The sequence below is a fragment of the Podarcis raffonei genome, chromosome 2 (genome assembly GCF_027172205.1).
Source record: "Podarcis raffonei isolate rPodRaf1 chromosome 2, rPodRaf1.pri, whole genome shotgun sequence".
NCBI lineage: Eukaryota > Metazoa > Chordata > Lepidosauria > Squamata > Lacertidae > Podarcis > Podarcis raffonei.
The window spans coordinates 96,578,484-96,601,601 of NC_070603.1; the positions used below are offsets into that span (position 1 = coordinate 96,578,484).

At 41.5% G+C, this 23,118-nt stretch overlaps 1 protein-coding gene across 2 annotated transcripts; it reads left to right on the forward strand.

Moving 5' to 3' along the window:
- Window positions 1–2,957: 2,957 nt before the first annotated feature.
- On the forward strand, window positions 2,958–15,371 carry PROK2 (prokineticin 2). 2 transcript variants are annotated; one of them, XM_053378188.1, is made up of 4 exons: window positions 2,958–3,128; window positions 8,987–9,112; window positions 12,483–12,537; window positions 12,942–15,371. In XM_053378188.1, the coding sequence occupies exons 1-4, from the start codon at window positions 3,057–3,059 to the stop codon at window positions 12,989–12,991; spliced, it is 303 nt and encodes a 100-aa protein (XP_053234163.1). In that variant the 5' UTR covers window positions 2,958–3,056; the 3' UTR covers window positions 12,992–15,371. The 2 variants fall into 2 exon arrangements, with proteins under 2 accessions (XP_053234163.1, XP_053234162.1); XM_053378187.1 differs by lacking the exon at window positions 12,483–12,537.
- The last annotated feature ends 7,747 nt before the right edge of the window (window positions 15,372–23,118 follow it).

Genomic DNA, 23,118 nt, shown 5'->3' on the forward strand with positions numbered 1-23,118 from the left:
TTGGACAGTGTTCTTAAAGCTACCAACATGAGTTTGACCAAACTGCGGGAAGCAGTGGAAGACAGGAGTGCCTGGCGTGCTCTGGTCCATGGGGTCATGAAGAGTTGGACACAACTACTAAACAACAACAACCACAAAATCAATAAAGTTTAATTTAAATTTTATTTTCAAACTATGTTTTGTTCAAGAACAAATGCAGCTTTGGTATGCACTTATTTTAAAAACAAAACAAAACAAATTGACATTTATACTTTCAAGCAAGTCTGCCACAGGGGATTTTACAATGGGCAATCAAGCCCATGGCACCAGTTTAGATCTATCTCAAGATGGCAGGGATTGAATGTCAGAGTCATGCAATTGTCCTTTTGCTCCAGTTTCCCCCAGGAATTCATCTTCATTTCAGAGATGTCGTGCTTTGCCATTTATGACCATTCTCATCTTGAAGGCCAAAAAAGTGATTTGCATAGACTGCCCTACTACTTCTAAATCTTGACCAAAGAAATTTACAGTGAAATGCAAAAATACTTGCAGGAAAATTCCATGCTTGTTTCACTATATAATATTCTGCTTTAGGCTTGACAGTCTTGAATAGCTTATGTTTATAAACTGAAATTTAATTGTAAAAATAATTTTTTTAAAAAAAATAGAAAGTTTGAGTGCTATTATATGGGACAATTGTATCTTTGAGTTTAGTTTCATTTCTGTTGTTCTGTTAAAAGCCAACAATGGACAATATGTTTTGGTTTCAAAAAATTTTCGATCCTAAAGAGATATTTTCCCCTTCAGATTTAATTTCTGTGGGAGAGACATAAGGATATACATATAAGGATATTCTTATATTATCAATTGTGCTGAGCTTTGCATAGATTGTGGCTGTTATCAATGTTCTGAATAAAGTTAAAGATTAAGATTTTTCAGCAAGTATTAAAAGCTGATGGTTTCAGTGAGTTTATGTAGATTTGCACGAATTGTTTATCCAGAGACCCTTATTTCCTTGCTTTGAAATGACCTCCATGAATGGATTGTTTGTTTATGGCAAAATTATAAATACTATATACAGCTATTTTTGTAATGAAAATGATGTCAAAATGCTCCCCTTAAATGGGATAGCCCAGCCAACAAGTTTGACAATTCCTGGCTAGAAATGAACAAAAAAGGATTCCATACTCAAGATACGGTAGTTAAATGTTTCACTCAGACACCTTTAAAGTAAATTTGTATGAACAATTAGGTTACTTTAAAAATCAAGTTTACACGTGGAGACACAGGATTCTACCTTCAACTTTGCAAAATCAAAATTTGAAATAATCTTAAAGGGAAAAAAGGCAAGTGTATGACAGAGAAGGAGTAAAAAAGGTTAAGTAGATTGAGCTGTCTGCCTAGAACACAGGTCGGCAACCTGCAGCCCATGGGCCACAAGCGGCCCACAGGGGTCGTTTAAATGGCCCCCGAGCCACCCCCGAACTGAGCTGCCCGCTTGGTGAGTCCCTGCACACTGCGGTAAACCAGTGCATCACGGAGTTGGGACTCGCTTCCATGGCACTGGAAATCGTATCTGCACAGACGCAGATGCCGGAAATTGCATCTGTACAGACGCGATCCGGCCCACAGGGCGATCTCCGCGGGAGTGAACCGGCCCAGGCAAGGTTAACCTTCCTGACCCCTGAATGCACATTACTCAGGTCCAGAAAGGTCAGGGATTCACAAATGTGTGGTGAACAGGGATGAGGTATGTGTTACAAAACTTAGTTGTGTGGTATCATCTCAGAAGCATATCCTGTGTGTGAAAATCCTTGGATATGTCATTTTGATACTTTTCACCACAAAGTAGTTTATTTATAAACGGGTTTTGCACAGTAAACTCAAACTGTGTCCACAGTCAAGCTCATTCAACTACACAACCAGTACATTGAAAGACAAGTTTGGAAATAATAATTTTATTATTTATATGCCACCCATCTGACTGGGCAGTTCTGAGAAGCTTCCAGAAAAATATAAAAACACCATACAACATCAAACATTACAAAACTTCCCCATGCAGGGCTGCCTTCAGATAGTTGTTTATCAGTTTGACATCTGATGGGTGTTCCACAGGGCAGGCGCCACTACCGAGAAGGCCCTCTGCCTGGTTCCCTGTAACCTCACTTCTCACAGTGAGGGAACTGCCAGAAGGCCCTCGGTGCTGGACCTCAGTGTCCGGGTAGAATGATGGGGGTGGAGATGCTCCTTCTGTTATACTCCAGAAAGTCTCACAGCTTGGGAGGGGATTTGAAATGGCCTCTCCTACACCCAAACCCAATAGCACCACCCTGTTGTGTTCCAGTGTGTGTATCTTTCTGGGTACGCTGCACAAGTGTGTGTGGATACCTGACTCTTCCATTCATTTGTGTGAGGCCCTAAGCTATAGCTTGTTTAGCTTAGACGTAAATCTGGTACTGCCTGTGTGGATATATTTCCATGTTAGAACGTACATCTACTTGGGTTTCTTTGGTAGGACTGCATGGGCTCCTGCTTCCAGACGCGTGTTTACTGTGGAATCGGTGCTCTTCTTGCAAGTTTTATTTCCTCAGCATCCCCAAGATGGCCTTGCCTGCTTCCCCACCCCCGCCCATTTGCCCTTCTCACGGCAAATATATAAAGCTGACAAACCTATTGCCCACCCCACCCATGTGTGGCGACTGAACGCAACCCAGCCTGGAGCGCCCCCCTTCCTCGTATCTGTGCACTTTTCTGCGCGAGGGAATCGCCGCGCTACTACTTCTTGAGAGCGTGAGGGGAGGAGGTGCGCGCTTGTTTTGTGTTGTGTGTTTATGTGGCTGCTCCTGCGCGTGCCCTCCCCCTCCCCGTTTCTCTCCCCCGACGGCAGCGTTGCTGGGTAGGTGGGTGAGTGACTCATCCTGCCTTTGAATGGCAGCCCTAAGCTTTATAACGGGCTGGAGCGGCCCCGGCTGCATTCCTGCTCCTCACGGTTGCTGCTGCCCTGAGGGGAGCCCTGAGCGAGGCTTAAGCGCGCGGAGAGCTGCAAGCGGCCCCGGGGAGAGAGAACAGAGGGAGCCATGAGGAGCCTGAGCTGCGTCCCGCTCCTCTTCCTGCTGCTCTCCACGGGGGATTCTGCAGTTATCACTGGGGTGAGAGGGGCAGCCTCTGGGGCGAGGGATTATCGCCACCAAATAGACTTGGCAAAGGGAGTGGAGGGCTGGGTGGGGGTGACACCTTGCACGAGAAAGGAAGGACTGGCGAGACGCGAGTTAACCCCGACGGTTGGAGCGGGCGAGACAAGTGCGCGCCTGTGCGCCCTTTCTGCCGTCTGAGCCTGGTGGCTATTTTGGCGGGAAATCCGGGATTGGCTGAAAGCAGCACCACCAGCCGAGACGGGGAGGCGGGGAGGCGAGTGCTTTCGAGATTGCGAGAGGCAAGAATGGCTTTTAAGTGTGCTGTGGGGGGGTTTCTGTGGAGGAAAGGACCGACGAGGCGCGCTTTTGGGGAGGCGTTCGCCTGAAACGAGTTGCTGAAGTTTATGGGGTGAGGCGTGCCTGATCCTGAGGCTTTGCGTGCGTGCCTGGTGGTATCCGGCTGTTGTGGGGTGGCTGGAGCTTGTCCCCTGGAGGATTATGAATATTCTGGGGAAAGAGGGTTGGGACGGGAGACAAAGGAGCGCTCATGGCAGTCGCCTCCCGCACTTGAGTCGCCTCCCGCACTGACTATCTGCTTTAACTGGCTTGTTTTGTAATTTAAGGCTGGGGTTGTCCCTGGGCAGGAGTTGGGAGCCAGCTGCTCTTGCGCCGTCGCAACCTGTAACTCCAAAAGCTTCCCCCAGCTGCGCTCAGTTTGGAAGTTGAGGCAACTGTGGAGAAGCGTTTTTTGTTGTTGTTTTTTTCTGGATTCGATACTCCTGTGCTGAGTTCCTCAGAATCTTCCTTCCTCTGTCACATTTAATTTCTCAAGGCAGGGGAGATGTTCACTCAGCTCCGGAGTCCGGGAGAGATTCTCACCTACGTCCACCCCTCTCCCCCTTTCAAAGAGACGTTTTAAACGATTCGCAACTCCCTGTTGTCTTGCCAAGAAACTTTTTATATAATCGATTGTGGGGAAGGACGACAACAAGAGCCTGAGCAACACTTTGAAAGGTTCATTTTCTCTTAAAAGCTCCAGCCAGGTATTTCAGCTTACAGAAAGACTTTGAAATCAAAGTGACTTTATAATAGCCACATTTTTCTGTGGCTGGAGGGTGGATAGGCTTCAATACTTTTAGCTTGTTAAGATTTTCCCTACTTCTTCCTCTGCTAAGGGCTTGGCTATTCCTTACAAAGTGTTGTTATTGACAGAAGTTCTCTAAACACATTTTTAAAAACTGCTTTATTTAACAATTGTCTTGGCTCTCTACTTTAACTGCTCTATTTTTCCCCTGCTTTAGATTGGATCCATTGTGCCTTTGATCTTGAACCTGTTTCGTAGAATCTGTTTTCCTCCTGCAGTTTGATTCACTGTTAAGGTCCAGGTGACAGAAGGAAAGAGAGGAGCAGGAGGGGCAGGATGGAAGCTAACAAGTTGCAAGACTTATATGACATACTGGCAGTGCTGATAGATTTCTAGCACCATGAAGGAAATTGGGCTCTATAAGTAAATGCTGCACAGATTCCTTCATTCAGTACAGAATACTGCACTTAATAGCGGGTCTCTTCAAAGGCGCTTAATGTGGCATTTTTATTCTCCTCTGTAGTTTGGCACTTGGCTGGAACTTATGGCCAGACTCAGTAAAGGAGTACAGGAACAACCTCGTGTCTGGTTCCTCTAATACTTTCTATTTTATTTTACCATTGCATGATACTTTATTTTTACAGGTGTAAATACAATTTCAAAGAAATTAGCTAAATGACCACCTCTATATTCGGGTGGGGTATGATCCAGCCTATGCTGGCTTGTGAAAGAAGTAATCCAGTGGTAGAAGCAGAGAGCGAATCTTGCGTATGACAGCGGCATGTGCAGGAATAATTTGACAAGAAACTGAATTGTATCCTTGAGCAGGGTTCCCCTGACTTCTCCAATTGTATTAATGAAATAATAAAAGGAACAACTGTAAGATAGAGTAATATTTGTGTTTGGGATAAATCTCTTTTCTTTCTCCCTGTTAAATATACACTATCTGCTTAATGCTTGAGGGCAGTCAATGCACATATGCTGATTTCTGAACATATCATGTTCTTAATGCTTACTCAATCAACCTGCAGCCTACATGCTGCTTAGATACTTCGGTAATTCAGGGGTATATAAATATCTTAAATAAATAAATTCCAAAGAAAGTCCCTCTTTTAAATCTGTTATTTTTCATAATGAAATGGTTTGAAGCTTACCTTCTTGTCCTTCATCTCAAAGCACCTAGGTAGCATAAGCCCTTCACACATTGGGAGTTATCCTGACGGGAGGTGTGTAGGGACCAGACCTCTGAGAACATCTTAAGATGTGTGAGGAGGCTCCTCAGTGGCCTTGAGACTGAGGGAGGGGAGAAAGTAAACAGAGCAACCTACCCAAGGCATCCTAGGAAAGGAAGAGACACCTGGAGTCAGGGCTATTCTTCTAGAAAAAGAGATGCCAGAACTCACCATGAATGCCAAGTTCCTCTTAAAATGGCAATGGCATCCACCTGAGAGGTGCCAGAAATGAGTTCTGCCAAGCTCTGGCTGAAAAAAGCCCTGCCTTGACTAAGTAGAAAGGGCAAGATGAAAAAGTGACAAGGTCAAGAAAAGGACTTTTCATCTACTGCTTTTAGCCTTTTCAAATTACCCGCCTGGTCTCTATCTGAAAGCAGAGAATTTCTGTGGCAGCAATCTGCAGCAATCTGTGTGTTTTAAAAAACAAAAACAAAAAATAAAGTAAATGTGCATCAATTCTAGGATTTAACTCTGCCCTACAAAATGAACTAGTGAATAGAACTGAAATTTCTACAATGTTAAGAATATATATGAAACATTAAAATAGAATGAAACCAGCTAAAATCCAGTTAATATTTCAGTATTTAGCAATTAATATTTTATACAAATCTTAGGAATTGGTTTTGCATTTCTTTCCCTGTTGACATGTAAACTAACATAACCTTGTGCCTCATCTCAGAATTCAAAATAAAATTGTAGTAATGACTTTGAATATTACCATACAACCAGTTTTTTTAAAGCTACCATCTATTATGTAAATATGTGCTCTGATATCAATTTTCTTATTAAAATTACATAATATGCAGTAGAGTATAATTATATTCATAATGAACTGTTCTAAAGTGAGCATTTGTTTCAGTGGACAGTAATGTTTCCCTCAGAGCCATTATCTGTTCATAAACACTTTCCTGTGAATCTGCTTATTTATGATGCCATTGCTCAGCAGAATCTTATAGAGCTTCACAGTCCAAGTATTTGAAATGAAACAAAAGCAAAGTTATTTTTGCAGTGCAGTCCTAACCATGTCTTCTCAGAAACATGACCAACTAAATTCAGTGGGATTTGCTGCCAGGTAAATGGGGTTAGAATTATAGCCTGAATGTATTCCTTGATTTCACTAAGGCGGGTGTGGGGAACTTTTGGTCCCTCAGATGAAGCTGACCTCCAACTTCCACCATTGCTAACCATTGGACATGTTTGCTATGGCTGATCGGAGTTGTAATTCTTCAGCATTTAAAGAGCCAAAGGTTCTCCACATCTGCACTTAGGGCATTTTCACAAACCATTCAAAATCCACTTTGGCATTAAACTGATCTTAGTCCAATCTTGGCTAACTCATCACCTTTGTTTTCAAGTGAAGTTTCTACTATGAAGTTGTTTTTTATTTTAAAATGATATAAGATAAAAAATATAGACAGTCTATACTCAGCCTGTCAGCATCTTACAGATGTACAGAGGCAGGTGCCTTGTCTCAGCTGTAGTACTTTCATGACCATGGAGTTCATCAGCACTCCAGATACAGAGCTGGAGGCTGCAGATGCATCAGCTAAGGAGCCAAGTTGAGGGTTCCAAGCTTCCTACTCATTTTCAGAAGGCCATGGCACCTGTCAGAAACCCACAGAAACTCCCATAGCTGCAGGACTCAAGTCAGGAGCCTCACAAGTGCCTTCCCTGAAGAACCTGATACCTATCACTGCACTTAACTGATCCTGAAGTACAGTGAGCACACTTGAAGGGAAGCTGTGGGATGCAGAAGCAGCGCTGGCCCTTTTAAGACTCTGAAGTTCATTCTTATGGTGGTTTTAGGTGGCACGTGGTATATGTAGGTGGCTAGCAATATCACTTTCTCCTTTTTGGTATCGTTGTCATGCTCTCCAACTTCACGGATCTTTGTATACAGAAACTGGCTGCTCATGCACAACTATGTATGAGGATTTGTCCAGGGAAAGTGACCTTTGAGGAGAACAAGGTGTCTGTAATCAAACAGCACAGGAGTAGTATACTACAACTCACCTGCCACACATTAGCATGAATTTGTCTAACAGGCATTAAATCACCAGTCCTTAAGCAACCATTCATTCTACCAGTCTAGGATTCCAGCTGATTTTAACATAATAAAACAGTACAAAGACTTTTTATTTACAAATTAAAAGGAAGCTGACTTGATGGGCAAGGAGTTGTGGCCTGTTCTGGTCATAACAGTATGGAAGAGGCAAGGGTGGGAGACGAACGCAGGAGACTTTAGAGCTTGAATGAATCCTCATTTTGTCTGAAGGTTCTCCTGAGTAAATTTTTATATAAAGTGTTAACCAAATATTTTGGGATAGGATGTTCAATATATTTAACATTTGATGCCTGCCAGTCTTTTATAGCTGACATGTCATGGTATTTAGTATAACTATGGTCAGCATGAATGCCTCAGATTATTCCCTGATAAATTGTGGCCTATGTGTGTCACAAATGAATAAATACTCTAAGAATCTTCTTTTCAAATCGACTTTTACCAGAAATTATAAGATAGACAATGAATAACAGAAAAGCTTTAGGCTGCAATCCTATTGTCACTTACATGAGAGTGAAATCCATTAAATTCAATGGTACTTCTGAACAGGAATGACTGGGATAGTGTTGCACATGTTGTTTTTATGGAAGTTGTAATTTATTTTCTTAAATTTCTTGTGGTTTTGTGTAATTTTGTTCTTAGCATTCTTAGATTTTTGTAAACCACTATATACTTGCATGAGTAAACCACTATATACTTGCGTGAGCAAGCTTGATTTAGAAGAGCTTCAGTTAATATCCAGAGAAACAAGCTCCAATGACTTGTTCCATTTTTAGCTACAGAGTTATGCCTGCTATAAATAAATCAAAACATTAAAAGTATTCTAATAGAAAGAAAAGAGGGCTTATGCTTTTGTTGGACCAGATTAATATTGTTTTTGTGTTTCAGAAGTGATTGTAGGCATCTGGTGGATCTTACCTCTGCCTGAACATTGAGACATTGTATTGTTAAATATCACAAATATTTGCTCTGCTATTCTGTGGCATAAAAGCTAATATAGAACCTCTTGCTATGCATGTTTCTTTTGGCAACAAATAATCATTTAACCCATCATCTCATTCTGTCTGGCACCATTCATGGTATAAAATAATTTAGTGGCCTGGATCCAACTAAATAATCCCCACTGGTTTCAGTGGGGCCTTTGTGGCTGACTTTAGCTGATGGATCCAGACCACAGGTTATCTTTACTTGAACTGACGATGGTGGTTGGAGGAAAGACAGCATGTGACATTTGATATGTAGGTTCCACCTGTTAAGATTAAAAGATTTCCAATTACTAAATCTAAGGATTTTTAATTTAAAGAAACAAACAAACTTGCTTCAGCTTCTAATGGGCTATATGACCATGTGAATCCCGAACCCCACAATTTCCTTGTGTTAGCAAAGCCTCTTGAAAATATACGCTTTTAGATGTACAATAAAATAATGGGGTAGTAGCCCAGTTTATTTTTAGTAATTTTACTTATCTAATACTGTGTGTCTTTATTATGTTTAGGCTTGCGACAGAGATCTACAGTGTGGTGGAGGCATGTGTTGTGCTGTTAGCCTCTGGATTCGGAGCCTGCGGATGTGCACACCAATGGGAACCTTGGGAGAAGACTGTCATCCTTTGAGTCATAAAGTTAGTATTTTTTTCTGGTACCTTGTGTGATACCGTAACTGACAGGGTAGAAGGAAATATGAATATATTTTGTTGTGAGTCAAACTGCATAAAATATTATCCATTGCAAAAGTGCAAGAACATATACTTTACAGAGGAAGTTTTCTTTTTATGGAAACAGCAGCATAAGAACATACGCAAATAAATATATTACTGTCAGTGTTATTCTGTAAGAGGTCTTAAGGTAAAAAAAATAAAGTCCAATGCTTTTCTTTCACATTACAGAATATAAGCATCTTAAAACTATCCTTATACTCTTGTTTCGTATAAGAGATCATTCAAACCCTGCTGATTTCCAGAGCTATTAATCATTTGAGTAGGCAAATTGTTCAGGTAATAAAAGTACCTCATTGCTTCCTTCCAGAGGTTGGAATCCAACATTGTTTTGAGTAGTCTTCTGATCACGTGCTTTTCTCTCATCTCCTCTGCATCTCTCCTCAACCTTCTAGGGCAGATTTTAAGGGTACACAAGGGTGATTTGGGGTGGGGCATCGCACATGTGATGTCAGGCTAAGGTTACCAGATGTGTTTCAATGAATCTGGGGACACTTATTGTTCGCTACATACATGTGAATGCTGAGAAAGCTGTAAATCTGGGGACTATCCCTGGGAAACAGGGACGTATGGTAACCTTATATCAGGAGTCAGAAGGAGCCTGGGGCAGAGCCGAACATGGCAAATGGCAGGAGAAGAAGGAGCCGGCCACTGGAGCCACACTACGCTGGGCTCCATGCTTCGCCTTCGTGCTTTTTGTACACCTCAAAAATATTCAGGGAGGCTGAAAGAGATCAGCCCCAGGAGCTGGCACTGCTGTTCAGGTATTTGGGGCCTGTGTTGTTTAGCCTTTTAAACACTAACATGAGCATCTCAAATTGGGCCCAGAAACAAACTGGCAACCAGTGCAGCTGTTTTAAAAGAGGGGTTATGTGAGATCTAAATGGAACTCCAGCCAGTAATCTGGCTGCTGCATTTTGAACCACCTCTTCTTTTGGAAATTATGCATGGTCTGCCCCCCCCGCCCCCTTTTGAGAATATAGTCTGAGAATATATTCTCAGACTATATTCTCAAAAGGGGGCGGGGGGGGCAGACCATGCATAATTTCCAAAAGAAGAGGTGGTTCAAAATGCAGCAGCATTTTGAAAATATTAAGGTTCATAGCTTATGGTTCTACTCTCTTACCATTGCTAGACTTTATGACAATACTCTGTTCCTAACCATATCCACATTTCACTATTGCACCATGCACTTAGACTTACTGTATTGCTCTGCCTCTTTTTCTTGTTAAGGATATAGCTCAGTCTCAGCTTTTAACCTAACAATGGAGCTCTCTTCAACCTTTAAGTAGCATTGGCAAGACCCAACTGACAGTTTGACACTCAGTTGCTTGCTAGTACCCTATGTACAAATCATTGGTTTTTCTTCATATTGTTGTATCTGGGCAGACAATGGACGGGATAGTCCATAAAGCTGCAAGAAGGCACTGCCATCCTTTTTCTCCCCTAAATACATTCATGCTCATTCCATGCAATGAGGGGTGGAGCCATTACCTTTATTCCCATTTCTTTCTTGGTCTGCTGTTAAAGAAGCAGGGAAGAATGTCACTGACTGCATATTCTTGAAAATCTTGGTCTTGTTTTGTATTGTTTCTAGCACTGGTTCTCAAAGTATTTACTGTTCAGTAAAATTAGTCCTTGCAATTTAGCCTTGAAGCTAGGGCTGCCATACGTCATATCCAGAATACTGCAGCCGATGTTCCTCAGAAATAGCTCAAAATCATCCAATTTATTTGCAAAAAAGCTCATATTATCCATAGGGGTTACAGAAGACCATTCAAAGTGTCAAAACACTGACATTCCCCATTTGTCTGCTGGTCAGGTACAAAGCAGACATATTCAATTTCTATTTTCCCTCACTACCACACCACTGAGTTTAAACTTGATCTGCAAGGACAAGCCTAAATTGAAAGGCAATTTTGTCTTCATACTAGATTAGCCTTGAGTGCCCTTTGTTAAATCACACATGGAGAGCTTGTAAAGTGGACCACCAACTGATATAAGCTGATCAGAGATCAGTAAAGGCATACTGCTTAAATCAGAACACAGATTAAATGTTAGTCTTTCAGATAAGATTGAGCTGCAATTCATTTAGCCCTGCTACCACTTCTATAGATTTTTTTTCTTTCCATTAAGGTGAAAAAAATATTATTTGTGCAACATTTTATAAAGAAAAAAATACACAACATGATGCTTTGACAATAATACTGTAATGCAAGAACAAAATGCATTGGTCTTTGAGAAGAAAATCTGACACACAAAAAAGGTTTTGTTGACCCCAGTGAATTGTGTTATTCTGATGGGACTAGATACATAATCCCAACCAATTATTTGCAATAACACTATGAAACAGCATTATTGGCAACAGTTTTGTTTTTAGAGGAAAATTTTGCTGTGGGTGTATGATTTGGAGAAATGCATAATACCTCCAAGCCCATGGTTTTTAGCAAAAAGTAGGTCAACCATACTTGTAAACCATGTTGCTAACATGGTACCCTTCAAACATTGTTGAACTGCAACTCCCATCAGCCTCAGTGGTCAGAGATAATGAAACTGTAGAGGTTTATAGCAAAGCAAACAGGAACAGGAGAGTAAGGGAGTTCACACACCTGACTAGGCATAGATTTTGGCATTTACAGTTATATGCTCCCCCAAAACTGTACTGCTTCCCAGCTCAGTTGTACAAGAGGAGAAACAATAATAAGGCATTGGGAAGGGGTATGCTGCAGTAAATAGCACCATCCTATTCTTTTGACTTGTTACATGCAAAATATTTTGGCTACTGTATATACAGACAAATTGTATATACTGTATATACAGTTCAACTGCCTGCTTCCATTCCCTTCCCAGCATCATCAATATGGAGCAGATTCTGAGTCATTCTGAAATAATTTTTGAAGCGTTGGCTCAAGTGTCTTCATATGTATTTGTCCTGCTTACATCATAATAAAATTTGATTTTGACTTGTGTTTCTCATTGGCTGAAAGTGTGGCATTGCACTGAGCTGCACATAATCAGCTCCTAAACTTCTGACTGAAAGGAATCCATTTGGTTCCATTTTGTAAAAGCAAGGTATTCTAAAGATGAACAGATTTATCTGCCCCATTGAGAAAAAAATTCTGAGGTGCTTAACAGAAACATTGGCAAAAATAAGGTGAAACCTGCCTGTGCAGCTGGTAGGTAAGAATATTTTTGAGGCTCTGTGCAATCTTACAAGTCTCATGCCCTATTACAAGTCCTATGCTGCTCCTGTTGAACCCATTTCCTTTTTTTACAGGCAAATATTGAGTGCTGTTTCCAGGAAAGCACTAGAAATATTTATTCTCCCACAGGTACGACATAGGTATATGTTGTTGGATGATCCTATTGGAAGGCCCAATCTGAAGCAAGGTAGCATATGTGGGATAGCAAATACCAACGCTGTAAAACTTTGGATTAGGTCTTTGCCAAAAGTGATACTCCCAATGGTACATACCATAATAATCTATACCAGACTTACTGCTCTTTTGAAATGATGGTTGTGCACACAGAGGATCAGTTCCACATTATATAGTTAAGAATAAACACCAAGAGAGGAAAATAGGTCAGTACACCTGTAAGGAAGATGGGATATGTTTTTGGGGATCCCTTTGAACTAGTTTAATATACTAGTGTGGAAACTTTAGTGTTAATGGCAGGCACCTACTGTTGAGTTGTCTTTGCCTTCATTTCTTTAACATTAACTATTTGATTTCAGATTCCATTTTGGGGGAAGAGAATTCATCACAGCTGTCCATGCCTACCTAATTTGGCTTGTGTCTGGATTTCTCCTAGCAAATACAAATGTTTACCGGAGTTCAAAAACGAAGATATCTTTTTCTAGCGAAAGCATGGGGAAGGATTCTGTGCCGTTACTGTATTCCATGTATTAAGATCCTTACTTGTTATTGTGATGAAGTCATTTGTCACTGGAAATTTTCCAATATATTTTCTTGCATTGTAACCATTATCATTTTTATGATACCATAGTTCACGGCAGCCAAGATGTTTTCAGCTGGACAATTTCAGGGAGTTCTTCATATTCTTAACAGCACAAGCTAATATGTGCTGAAGTAGACCTGTACAACTTGAGACTTGCCAGTTCAAACATAGCACATCAGTCATGTGTGGCAGACTACCTGAGGCTCAATAAACCTCCTATTTGTGTAGCCTACAAAAACAGGTAACAAGAAGAAACTGGCAGGCCCCAATGCATCATTGCTGTGTTGCATTTGGCTTAGATCACAAACTGTGCAGACTTATACTGAAGGAATAGTACAGATAGCTCCTCTCTCCTAAAATCTGGCCTGCTTAAGGATGATCAGGTTAGCCATCTAGAAAACGGATGTCCATAATTACCAGGTCAATTTACATAAATTTGCTCAAGGTTTTTCTGAATCTACTAAGATTGAATTAAAGTATTTTGCACTGCAATATAGGGCTAAGAACAAGACAATTTGTTAGACTATGATAATCCAGGTACATATTTGTTGTAATAATTATACTATTTTAGATTAGAAATAACATTATTTTAAACACTTCAACTGTGTTCTTTACGTTATTTAAAAATGACAACCAGCACCAAAGCATTTAAGTAATAAAAATACTGTTTAAAATTAATACACTCTGAGTATGAGAAGAGAAAGAATTCTTTTCATTTTATTTGGCATAAACTAGCAGCTTGTCAGATATTTGAAGTGTACTTTATATATTTTTTAAAAATTGGAAAAGTCTATTTAATTAAAGTACATGACTTGTTATGTAATTATAACAATATCACTATGTAATAAGTCTGTATCAGAATAATGGCAGTATATTTATTTAAAATTATATATTTATTTTTGCACTGTGGTCTTTGATTTTTTCCAGTGAGTTATTGTTATCTATCAACACTAAATTGAGAACTTATGTACGAAAGTATGCATCACTCAAGATTTCTGTGAACGTTACCATTAAATTTGACATAAGAACCTCCTATACAATTCAATGCTCCATGAAAAATTATAAAATGCCATAGAAGCTGTCTTCAGTCTTACTTTTTTTTTTTACTTATCCTTGTTAAATATAACACACACAAAAAAGTAACAAAGTAATCCTGTGCATGTTTATTATGAAGTAAGCCCCATTTAGTGAATTGAGGCTTATCTTCATGTGCATAGGACTGCAGTATAGTATTATACATTTCCTACATTCGTAGCGATTCTATGTGTGGAAAGCTGGTGCAAAGTGTATCTAGACAATTGACATGCATTTATTTGCCCGAGTCCGCAGTGTGAAGTAGCTAAGGCCAATCACATCAAGCACATTCTCTTTAGCTGATGTCAATAAGGACCAGTTTATACCATCAGCATAACCATGAAGGGAAGCAGCATTCCCTGAGCTATACACCATGTTAGGCTGCTGGTGGATGGCTGCATATTTAAATGCTTCCTTTAAAAAACAAAACTGGTATGTAGAGTGAGAAACACATGAGAAAAGTCTAGACTGAGCTTTTCCAAGATACCTTTCTTTGTGTAGGACTGCATTCGTTGTGAGGAAAGTCCAGAAAAGTTTTAACATTAGATTCTGCTGACTGCATAAACTGACTGAGATGAGTAGGAAATTCATCACAACTTGGCTCTGACTTCTCGTCCCAGTATTTTTGAAGGCAGACGAAGCACACCATGTCATGCATCTTAGGTGTATTTCTAATAAAAGAATGTTTGAAAATCCTTGGGTATCAGAAGTCAGCTTTAGACCAAGTATAGTAGAAAAACTGATGATTCCAGAAGCTGTGCAGGATAACCAACCATAGTTGTGTTGGGTGGCGACTTACAACCTTGCACTCCATAGCCTTTTCTTCCATTAAGCATTAGGAAACACTCCCAAAGTAATTTTGCTATAGCACATCAAGATTAATTGTTCATGTTCCCATGTATTGTCTATATGAGTCACTCTGGAAATGTGTTCCCCAAATATACCCATTCAGTAGATCCTTATTTAGTTCTCTGCTTAACTTCCCCCTCCCCTCGCCAAAATGTGTAGATTTATGTAATAATGTAATGCAACCCAGTGAGGTCTTTCTTCGGCTTCTGAGATGTATGTTGTTTTCAGTATTATGTGAAGAAACCCAGAAGCACCAGTCTACAATAAACCTTCTAAAGTGGAACAGCAATAAATTTGTTTTCGATTCATGGAGCTATGAGAAGAATTTAGCTATGTGCATTATTTCACGTAGGTCAAATTTTGTCAGAACTAAAGCTGCCTTTCATTAACCAGCAAGCTATTTTTCACACAGCCATTGGCACTTGACTATCAGGTCTTCATTGACCCATAGAACTCATCAACTGAAAGTATCAAAAAGAATGTATTGACCTTGCTGCCAGAACTCCCTGCTAATTAGGAACAAATGAGAAAACAGCACCACAAAATGAGGCCACTTCATGTGTGGCTCCTCAGCTGTGGAAAACATATTTGCAGATTCACAATTAAAAACATACATTTACTGCACACACGTATGTAAGTTCATGTAAAACATAAACCCAGACAACATTAAAAAAAAACATGAAACAAACTTTACAGCAGTATATACTTATAGCGAGCCAGATCTAGGAGAACTCCCAATCTTCATTAAATTCTATAGTTGGGGCCAACAAAACATCAAAGCTCCAATCCTAATCTTTGCTCTCCTATAACTTTAGGAAACCTAGATCTGCTCTGTCTAGAAATTGCTCAAAGATGCATCAGTGTGGCAACTGCCATGGGGAATCACCATTAGTTAGAATTCTTCCATGAGATCTTTGCACCTCCATTACCTTCACAAGGGAGTATTAGCCTTTGTCTCTTTTGAGCAATGCCCAGTATTAGCAGAAGATACACAATATCTAGGCTTTTAACTCTGCCCCTAGCTCAAGGTAAATCCTTCAAACAATGGGTGGCAGTGAGATTTGCTAATGAATCAACCACAGTCCATAATGTGGGCATATATTCATTATACAGTGGTACCTCAGGTTAAGAACTTAATTCGTTCTGGAGGTCCGTTCTTAACCTGAAACTGTTCTTAATCTGAGGTACCACTTTAGCTAATGAGGCCTCCCGCTGCCACCGTGCCACCACCGCGCGATTTCTGTTCTCATCCTGAAGCAAAGTTCTTAACCCGAGGTACTATTCTGGGTTAGCAGAGTATGTAACCTGAAGCGTCTGTAACCTGAAGCATCTGTAACCCGAGGTACCACTGTATAGGATGCTTGGAAAGAACGTGGACTGCATTTTCCCATTTTAAAGCCATGATGTTTTGATTCATACTACAATACCATTTTGAAACGTTTTCCTTTTCTCCTTGCAGCTAAATAGTTGACGTAGCGGTCCTCAAGCATTTTGTTGCCTGGTGACCCATTTGGAAATCCAAGAAAGTGCTGTGGGCCCCACAAAAACCAATTTCACAGTCAAACCCCACTTCCAAAAACAGGCAGAACATCTCCCCCAAAACCAAAGTAGACAAAAAAGTAGGCACTTTTTCCCGCCCCAAAACCCAAGCGAACTCTGTAACTGAACCACCCCCCTAAAAGCCCCAAACCCTCATATGGGAGAGGTGGATTAGGTAGGGCCCTTGGCAAGGAGCCAAGGGGGTAACTGAGGACACTGTAGAGCCCATGGGCACCATGTTGAGAACCCCAGAGTTATCAAATGTGAATTGGGTTAGTGTTTATTTTAAATCTCAATCTTTTGCAACTTTGATGGCTGAATAATGTACTGCATTTGTTACCCTTTCCTTGTTTATTTCCTATCACATACATGAGCTTTAAAATGGGGCTTCGACAGAATGAAGCTGCACATAGGAAGCAGCCCCATTAATTCCTTTTAAATCTTGCACCTGCCGTGACAAATGCTCAATTGACATACCTTTCTAGCTTACCAATGTTTTCACCGGAGTGTGTCCTTACAGAAGCAGCAGGTATATAACAATCAGGTTTGGCTATTCAATCATCCTCTCAGCTTGGCTAGAAAGACAGAATTCTTCATTGTAGGATACGTCCCCAGTGTGCCTCATCAAGGGACATCTGACTAATTAGCCATCTCAGCATAGTAAGACATAGTGATGTGCATCTTGTTCCAAATAGGACCACATTCAAATGCCTGTAGCTCGCTTTCTTGCACACACACATATGCACATTTTTAAATATGTGCATGCTGCACAGGTGAGTGCTTTGGGGGAAAACCCCAGAAGTAACAGCTAAGAATACCTTCACTTAAACCATCTTTTAAAGAAGACGTCTCTAGTATAAAGTAAGCGGCCTTGACAAAAAGGAACATGTTTCCCAGGAGGAGTTGTTAGTATCACAAAAATTGGCAGGACAATGAAACGGACATGAGAAGATTTTATATTCTATATTCTGATTCTTATGAACTGCAGAGGCCAGCAGTTAGTGGTGTCTGTTTTTGAGAAGTTATTTTGCTTGTAATAAATAATAATAATAATAATAATAATAATAATAATAATAATACCCCACCTATCTGGCTGGGTTGACAAGAAGCAAAGGTTCAACTTCAACCTATGAAAGCACACACAGGGACTATATTTTGTATGGATGTATGCAAGTGATCTATTTAGGAGGTGTGACAGGACGTTCTTTATGGAGCAATTTACATTTCATGGATGTATTGGCAGAAACATTGTTTTAATGGAAGCAAGTACTTCATTATTCTGCATTCCTTTTTTTCTATTTTAACAATGCCCACCTACTCACAGTCTGAGAGGAAATAAGGGAAACAAACCTGATTTACCTGGAGGCCCCTTGGCCAACCTGCCCTAATTAAAAGTGCTGTCAGATAGCAGGTGATGGAAAACCTAAGCCAAAGACCCTAAATAGCTGCTGCCTATAGACAATACTGAATTTGTTGGCCATAGGTTGCAATCTATAACAGAGGTGCAGATAAGGGGGCACCAGAAAGTAGAGGCAACATCATCTGCCAAGAAGACCATGTTTACAAGGAAGAAGTGCTGGCACATCTTTCCTCGTGCCTGTTCAAAAATGATCCCCCCCCAAAAAAAACAACTAATTGCTTACAAGGGGGCTATAAGAACGGCAACCACCACACCCAGCTTGGAAACTATTGTAGTAGACTGCAAAACCTAATACCAGCAAACTGTTCCTTTCATTTACTTGTGCCAGTGGTACTGCTCAGCAACTTCCTTCCCATCATCCTTCTTCTAGAGCTTGGGTGACAGGCAGGAACAAACTCAACATTTTGATGGAGCGAAGTAATACTCTACTAAATCACTCCACTTTCTCTGACTGTCACAAAGAATCCTGCCTCCAAGCCTCAAATCTTTCTTTTTCTAGCTAGGAAGGATCATGATTTCCACCCTTTCTCTCACAAATGATAAGCTTTTGCTAAAGTGACAAACCCTCTTCTCTGTGGCCGCTGCTAATATTGTCCAAGGAAGAGGTACCCTTTCCCAAAAATTAGAAGTTCAGCATCAAATGTAGTGCACACAGTTGCAAGGGGGGGAGGAAACAAAATTGCAACTCCCACAAATGGATGGCACAACCAAATCCCAAATATTGAAGGTCATAACTAAACAAAAGACAGTTTTATTTGTATCACCTAAGGACTGCTATTCAACTTATATGCTATTATCCTGCCTATTCAACTTATATGCAGAATTCATCATGCGAAAGGCTGGGCTGGATGAATCCTGGAAGAAATATCAACAACCTCAGATATGCAGATGACACAACCTTGATGGCAGAAAGTGAGGAAGAATTAAAGAACCTTTTATTGAGGGTGAAAGAGGAGAGCGCAAAATATGGTCTAAAGCTCAACATCAAAAAAACGAAGATCATGGCCACTGGTCCCATCACCTCCTGGCAAATAGGAGGGGAAGAAATGGAGGCAGTGAGAGATTTTACTTTCTTGGGCTCCCTGATCACTGCAGATGGTGACAGCAGTCACGAAATTAAAAGACGCCTGCTCCTTGGGAGAAGGGCGATGGCAAACCTAGACAGCATCCTAAAAAGCAGAGACATCACCTTGCCAACAAAGGTCCGTATAGTTAAAGCCATGGTTTTCCCAGTAGTGATGTATGGAAGTGAGAGCTGGACCATAAAGAAGGCTGATCGCTGAAGAATTGATGCTTTTGAATTATGGTGCTGGAGGAGACTCTTGAGAGTCCCATGGACTGCAAGAAGATCAAACGCATCCATTCTTAAGGAAATTAGCCCTGAGTGCTCACTTGAAGGACAGATCGTGAAGCTGAGGCTCCAATACTTTGGCCACCTCATGAGAAGAGAAGACTCCCTGGAAAAGACCCTGATGTTGGGAAAGATGGAGGGCACAAGGAGAAGGGGACGACAGAGGACGAGATGGTTGGACAGTGTTCTCGAAGCTACCAGCATGAGTTTGACCAAACTGCGGGAGGCAGTAGAAGACAGGAGTGCCTGGCGTGCTCTGGCGCATGGGGTCACGAAGAGTCGGACACGACTAAACGACTAAACAACAACAACAAAGGACTGCTATACCTCAAGGGCTGCCTCTCCCCATATGAACCGTCCCGGACCCTGCAATTGTCATCTGAGGCCCTTCTTCATGTGCCCCTTCCACGAGAAGTCTGGAGGCAACACAGGAACAGGCCTTTTCTGCAGCAGCTACCCATTTGTGGAATCCTCTCCCCAGGGGCACTCACCTGGCACCTTCCTTACATATCTTTAAAAAGGTAAAGGGACCCCTGACCATTAAGTCCAGTCACAAACGACTCTGGGGTTGCGGCGCTCATCTCGCTTTATTGGCCGAGGGAGCCGGCATACAGCTTCCGGGTCATATGGCCAGCATGACTAAGCCGCTTCTGGCGAACCAGAGCAGCACACGGAAATGCCGTTTACCTTCCCGCCGGAGTGGTACCTATTTATCTACTTGCACTTTGACGTGCTTTCAAACTGCTAGGTTGGCAGAAGCTGGGATTGAACAATGGGAGTTCACCCTGTCACGGGGATTTGAGCCGTCGACCTTCCAATTGGCAAGCCCTAGGCTCTTTGGTTTAACCCACAGCGCCACCCACTTCCCTGTATTTTTCAGATGAAAGGCAGTGTAGGAATTTAATAAATAATAATATCCCGCCTTTTAACCATTTCATGAGGCAGTAGATTTCCCACAAGGCTGTAAAACAGTTCAATAACACACCTGTATAATAGTACTGTAGATACGAACATATAGACAACCCAATACATCAAAACGGATTGCTAGAATAAATCTCGGTTTCACTCCTTCTCTTTCTCTCTCTCTCTCCTGTCAGCTCCTTCTGGATGTCTATGTTCCTCTTTATCTTCTGGGTGTATACACTAGTGGCCAAAATTGTGGAAACCTTTTGGGGAAAGTGTATTTCCGAGGTTTGATGGCTCATAACACCACCTTTTTTTGGAGTAATACCATAAGATTATATATCAATGGAAAGATAATTCAGTGAAGAATGTATTGCAATGAAGTTTGTTCAATTATCTGTATTCTATCAAGAGTTATAGCCAAATAACCAGAAAAAGAAAACACAACTTGCTTAGGTTGATATGCAGCTTTCCAGAATTTTGGCCACTAGTGTACTTTACTTCCCCTCTCTCCCCACAGGGTCAGATGACTAGGGCCCCACAAGCTGCCTAGAAATCCACACCTCCCAAAGTTCCTCTTTCCCACAACTGTCAAAATCTGACCAAAGCATCTTTCCCTCTCGGATGGGTTGCCCTGAAGAGAGTGAACTTTCCACACCTTCATGTCAAGTTCTCTCTCTACAATTAATATGACGGCTGCTGAGATAGCATTCAGTTCTTCTTTGCTCGCCTTCTTATTGAACTACATTAAAATGTTAACTTCTGCTATACACCTAAAGCTCATTCATTTTTTAAAAAATGAATCTGATGGGGCACACTGTTCCTGTATTTCCAAAAAGTAAGCTCAGCAAAAGTAGTTACAGTAGTTAACAGTTAGCTTAGTGATATTTTTAGAAACTGTTTACCACATAATCTGCAGTTTTTTTAAAAAAAACCTAGAACATTAATAATTTAAAAATGATATCTGGTATTACCGTGCAAGGCAGATAAGCAATTATGTGCAGGAACTGCTTTGTCTACTAAAATTAGTGATACACAAATTATCTAGAGACTCTTCTGACATTAACAGATGAGCCATTTAGAAATAGACATTTGTTTTAACAGATGTGGGGGAGGGGAAGAGTAGTTCTATTTAGGCCTATAAATTAGCATGAACTTAGAATTATTATTATTATTATTATTATTACTATTACTATTATTATTATTTAGAAATGTGCAGTCGTTTTTAGGATGCATAGAACTGGGATAAGGACCCCTGACAATTAAGTCCAGTCACAAACGACTCTGGGGTTGCGGCACTCATCTCGCTTTATTGGCCAAGGGAGCCGTTTTTCCGGGTCACGTGGCCAGAATAATAATAATAATAATAATAATAATAAATTTTATTTATATCCCGCCCTCCCCAGCCGAAGCTGGGCTCAGGGCGGCTAACAACAATAAAACAATACAAAAGTACAACACAAACAACACTCTAAAATCATTCATTATAGAATTAATTAAATTCAAGCCACTGGCCACTATTGGGCCAGAGCTCCGTGAAGATTGCCGAGGGAGGGAGTCAGGCTGTGCCCTGGCCAAAGGCCTGGCGGAACAGCTCTGTCTTGCAGGCCCTGCGGAAAGATGTCACGTCCCGCAGGGCCCTAGTCTCTTGTGACAGAGTGTTCCACCAGGTCGGAGCCACAGCCGAAAAAGCCCTGGCTCTAGTTGAGGCCAGCCTAACTTCTCTGTGGCCTGGGACCTTCAAGATATTTTTATTTGAAGACCGTAAGTTTCTCTGTGGGGCATACCAGGAGAGGCGGTCCCGTAGGTACGAGGGTCCAAGGCCGTATAGGGCTTTAAAGGTTAAAACCAGCACCTTAAACCTGATCCTGTACTCCACCGGGAGCCAGTGCAGTTGATATAGCACCGGATGAATGTGATCTCGCAGCGAAGACCCCGTAAGGAGTCTCGCTGCAGCATTCTGCACCCGCTGGAGTTTCTGGGTCAGTCTTAAGGGCAGCCCCACGTAGAGCGAGTTACAATAATCCAGTCTGGAGGTGACCGTCGCGTGGATCACAGTGGCTAGGTCAGGGCGAGAGAATGACTAAGTCGCTTCTGGTGAAACCAAAGCAGCACATGGAAACATTGTTTACCTTCCTGCCAGAGTGGTACCTATTTATCTACTTGCACTTTGAGGTGCTTTCGAACTGCTAAGTTGGCAGGAGCCGGGACCGAGCAATGGGAGCTCACCCCGTCGCAGGGATTCGAACCGCCAACCTTCCGATCGGCTCAGTGGTTTAGACCACAGTGCTACCCGCGAAACCAGGGTCTAAGAAGAAATCACAGTGCAAAGTCGAGGGTAGGGGATCTGCTTCTGCCGCCTTATTAAAAAAACCTGCCCATTTCCCAGGTTTTTCTTCCCACTGGAAACAATGGACAGAGAAATTTACACATACAGGGAAATGCTCAAATCCCCCCCCCCATACACACACTTGGGGATGCTGAGGATCCAGAAGGGCTTTGGAGCCAAACTGCTGTGCAGAATAGCCCTGAAATTTTCCATCACTGGGCATACTAGTGCCACAACGCCAACCTCAGTTAAGTCAGAGATTCAGTTGAGCTGGCACATCTGAGAGGGAAGCACCACACCAGATCTCCCTCTTCCATGTTGTCTCCCAAATCAGAGGAATTGATCCAACCTGTCCTATAGTCCTGGGACAACCCGGCCAGGAACCACAGAAATGCACCCATATATAATTATTATTTTCTTCCTGTAGCATAGGTTGTAGGCAAGCCATGCCAAAACAAGAGTAGAAAGCAAAGCATAAACATTTGATG